Raw genomic sequence first — 3,279 nt, 5'->3', positions numbered from 1 at the left:
CCATCCTCATTTACAAAGGTTCGCGCGGTTCTAAAATCACTCAACAAACTGCACATTAGTCAGACAAAATGAATAACATGTCATCAACTTTTATCTTTCAAGAAGAAATGCAAAATTTTTGTTTAAAAAATGCAAGAAACATATTATTTTGCTCCCAAGTATTTTGTTTGAAAGGCATGTTCCCAAGTATTTTTGAAGCGCATTAAAAAACATAGTTGGGTGTGGTTCGTAAAAAATTAGATGGTTTGCCATAAATAGCTGATAATCAAGCTTTTCTTTGCAATCTGTTGATTAATTTATAGAAAACTGCATAACTTATGGGCTAGTTAAGAAATTCCCATTTTCTTTGCAATCTGTGGCCCCCCTGCTGAGTTTCCGCTGAAAACACCCATTTTCCCTGACACACACCCTTAATCAATTAAAAACCAAACGAGGGTGGGTGGGATGTCCCGGGGAAGCGAAGAAGCAAGAGAGAGGTATCGGGAATCTTACCAAACCAGCTTCGGTTTGCTGGTTTAGTGGTATCATTTGGTTGCAGCCCCACAAAGGGTAGGGGTAGGTTCGTTTCGTGGGGCGGTGCATGTGAGAGAGAGAGAGAGAGAGAGAGAGAGAAGAGAGAGAGAGAGAGAGCCAAGAAGACGTCTCTTTGCTGCCCTTTCTCTAAGCCAACAAGACGTCTCTTTCCTCCCCTTTCTCTCTGTATAAAATCTCCCTCAACACGCCCTCCTTTCTTTTCAAGCCCGAGCCTTTTTCTCTCCCTTCACACATAATACGACCCCCATACCATATTATATGGGAAAAAGCCCGACCCTTTTCTCTCCTTCTCCCCGTGTTTCTTTATTTACTCTCTTTCTCTCTCTCATTGGATCGTAATTCGCGATAGAGACGGAGACGACCTCTCCCGCTCGGGTGTGGTCGTAGATCTCGGAGGACGGGAGCGCTCAGGTACGTCGATGTGTAGATCTGAGATACCGAATCGTTTTTATCTGGGATTCTTCTCGATCGCACTATATCTAGGTCCGTTTTGGTTCTGATTGGCGGTTCTTTTGGGTGGGATTTTGGTGGATCTCGCTTTTTCATGATCGGTCAACGTGTTACGGAATCTTGTTTTGGTTTTTGAGTTGTTTATGGTCGGTTTTGGCTTCGTTTTTGGAAGGTTTCTGGGATTTCTGTTTGGGCTTCGCGACCTTTGAGTCTTCTGGTGCTGATTTTGGAAGATCCTTTTTGCTGGATTTCGTTTTTTTTTTCTTGATTTTTTTTTTTGCCTGGGTTTTTATGTCCGAGCTGAAAATTGTTTTCTGGCGTTTCTTCTTGTTTATATCGTCATTTTTTTCCTGCTATATTTTATCTTCCTTTCTCCTTCCCCTCTTTCATTTTTCTTTTTAGGCGTTTTCATAAATTTGTTTTTCATCCATCCGAATAAGTTGCGTGTCTGCCCTTTTTTCTTTTCGAAATTGATTTGCCTTTGGATTTACGCTTTTGTTCTACTGATGGGAATACTTTTCCGGGACCAGGGATCCTGATCTTGTTCTTGCTATCTAGAACCCTCCTTTAAATCCTTCTGCTAGTTGAGCTTCTCTGCGTACCGATTACTTTTCTTGCTCTCTGTCCCTTGCCTGTCAAGTCTCTCTTTCTTTCATCGAGGTCTCTTTTGTCAACTCTCCTTTATGTTCCCACCTGGTGTGTTTCAGAATCACCAAGGAAGAAACTCTTTCTCTCTCTCTCTCTCTCTCTCATGTAACAAACCGGCTTCGTGTGGTTGGTAGGAGCTGTCAGTGCACGTCTCCTTGTGGTGAGACGTTGCAGGTTCAAAACCCAGTTGAACAATAACTGGTGGGGTCTGCCTAACCCCAGCTTGCCTTAAAAAAAGGTTATTTTATGGATTTTTAGGTGGCGATCGGACAGAGGAACCCGCTTCTTTCTGCCAGAAATAACACTCTGGATGATTCAGGTCTTCCCTTCACCCTCATTTTCCAAGAAGAGAGAGAAACTAAACAATGGCGGAGCAGAGCTGGAACCGAAGCGCCGATGGGACCGGCTGCCAGGCCCCGGAGAGCCACCGCTTGTGCGCCAACAACTGCGGGTTCTTCGGCAGCCCCGCCACCCTCAACCTCTGCTCCAAATGCTACCGCGATTACCGCCTCAAGGAGGAGCAGGCCTCCTCCGCCAAGGCCGCCGTGGAGAAGTCCCTCAACGGCACCACCACCGCCGCCCAAGCTGGTGCGGCCGCGCCACTGCTCTCTGACGACGATCACCTGAAGGGGGCATCCTCCTCCTCCTGTACCGCACCGTCTGAGCCCCCGGCCCAGCAGCCACCAAACCGCTGCTCCTCTTGCCGTAAGCGCGTCGGGCTCACTGGGTTACGGTGCCGCTGCGGCAGGACCTTCTGTCCATCCCACCGGCTTCCGGAACAGCACAAGTGCGACTACGACTACAAGTTGCGCGGCCAGGACCTGATCCGGAAGGAGAACCCTGTCGTGAAGGCGGAGAAGCTCGAGAAGATATGATGGCGTTTCCCAAGGAGTTGTTGCGCTGCTGCTGGTTTGGAAAGAAAACGACGAACGCCATCAAGTGAAAGTTTCTTTTGCGGTTGGATGAAGAAGCGCGTTTGTTCTCGTCTGTGGGAAATACTTCGGTTGGGGTGGTTGTGTGTTGATCAACCTCGGGCATGGGTTGTCTTGTCTGTTTCATTTACTTGTGCTATTATGATGTTCTACTGTGGATCTTTGGATGCGATGTGATTGGCATATGGCTTCGCTCTTTAATCTTTTTTTGGGTTCTTCACCAGGTCCACCCCCACCACCCTTGAGCCTACTATGTTTAGGAGCTGGGTGCTGTGGAATCCATAGCATCTAACGCTGTTTGGGAGCGTGGAAAAGCTGTTGGCGAGGGCGCTGGGATCGTAATTGCAGGCTCCAATTCCACGAACCGACTGTTTTTCTTATCGAGATGATAATTATAAGCTACCACTCTTATTGCATCTCCGACTCACTTCTCGACATCTCTTTTAACTTTTCATGGGCCGCCCAGTTACCGCTGGTATCTCTAAATACGCCATCTGGGCCTCCGTAGCTACCTTCAGGAGCCTGTTGTCTGATGAGTTGTGATGTAACCGGAGACAGTTTAGATGACGTGGTACTGGGAGAGGCGAGATTTTTGGCTGGGAATCAGTTCACTCTCTCATCCAAAATACCAATTTGAACTCTTTTTAAGAGAGGGTATTTGCAACTCCTTCACAGGGATTATGGTAAGTTCTTAAATTTTAGATGGATCAAAATT

The 3,279-nt window shown here is 46.9% G+C and overlaps 1 protein-coding gene across 2 annotated transcripts; it reads left to right on the top strand.

Annotated features, from left to right (window-relative positions):
* The first annotated feature begins 741 nt into the window (after window positions 1-741).
* On the top strand, window positions 742-2,980 carry LOC149816926 (zinc finger A20 and AN1 domain-containing stress-associated protein 4-like). 2 transcript variants are annotated; one of them, XM_089987224.1, is made up of 2 exons: window positions 742-945; window positions 1,891-2,980. In XM_089987224.1, the coding sequence occupies exon 2, from the start codon at window positions 1,998-2,000 to the stop codon at window positions 2,505-2,507; it is 510 nt and encodes a 169-aa protein (XP_089843350.1). In that variant the 5' UTR covers window positions 742-945; window positions 1,891-1,997; the 3' UTR covers window positions 2,508-2,980. The 2 variants fall into 2 exon arrangements, with proteins under 2 accessions (XP_089843350.1, XP_089843349.1); XM_089987223.1 differs by having other exon boundaries at window positions 748-945; window positions 1,952-2,980.
* The last annotated feature ends 299 nt before the right edge of the window (window positions 2,981-3,279 follow it).

This window comes from Nuphar pumila, chromosome 14 (genome assembly GCF_984573655.1).
Source record: "Nuphar pumila chromosome 14, dmNupPumi1.hap1.1, whole genome shotgun sequence".
Lineage (NCBI taxonomy): Eukaryota > Viridiplantae > Streptophyta > Magnoliopsida > Nymphaeales > Nymphaeaceae > Nuphar > Nuphar pumila.
Note: the sequence above shows the minus strand (reverse complement) of the source record. Positions and strands in the feature narration are given on the sequence as shown.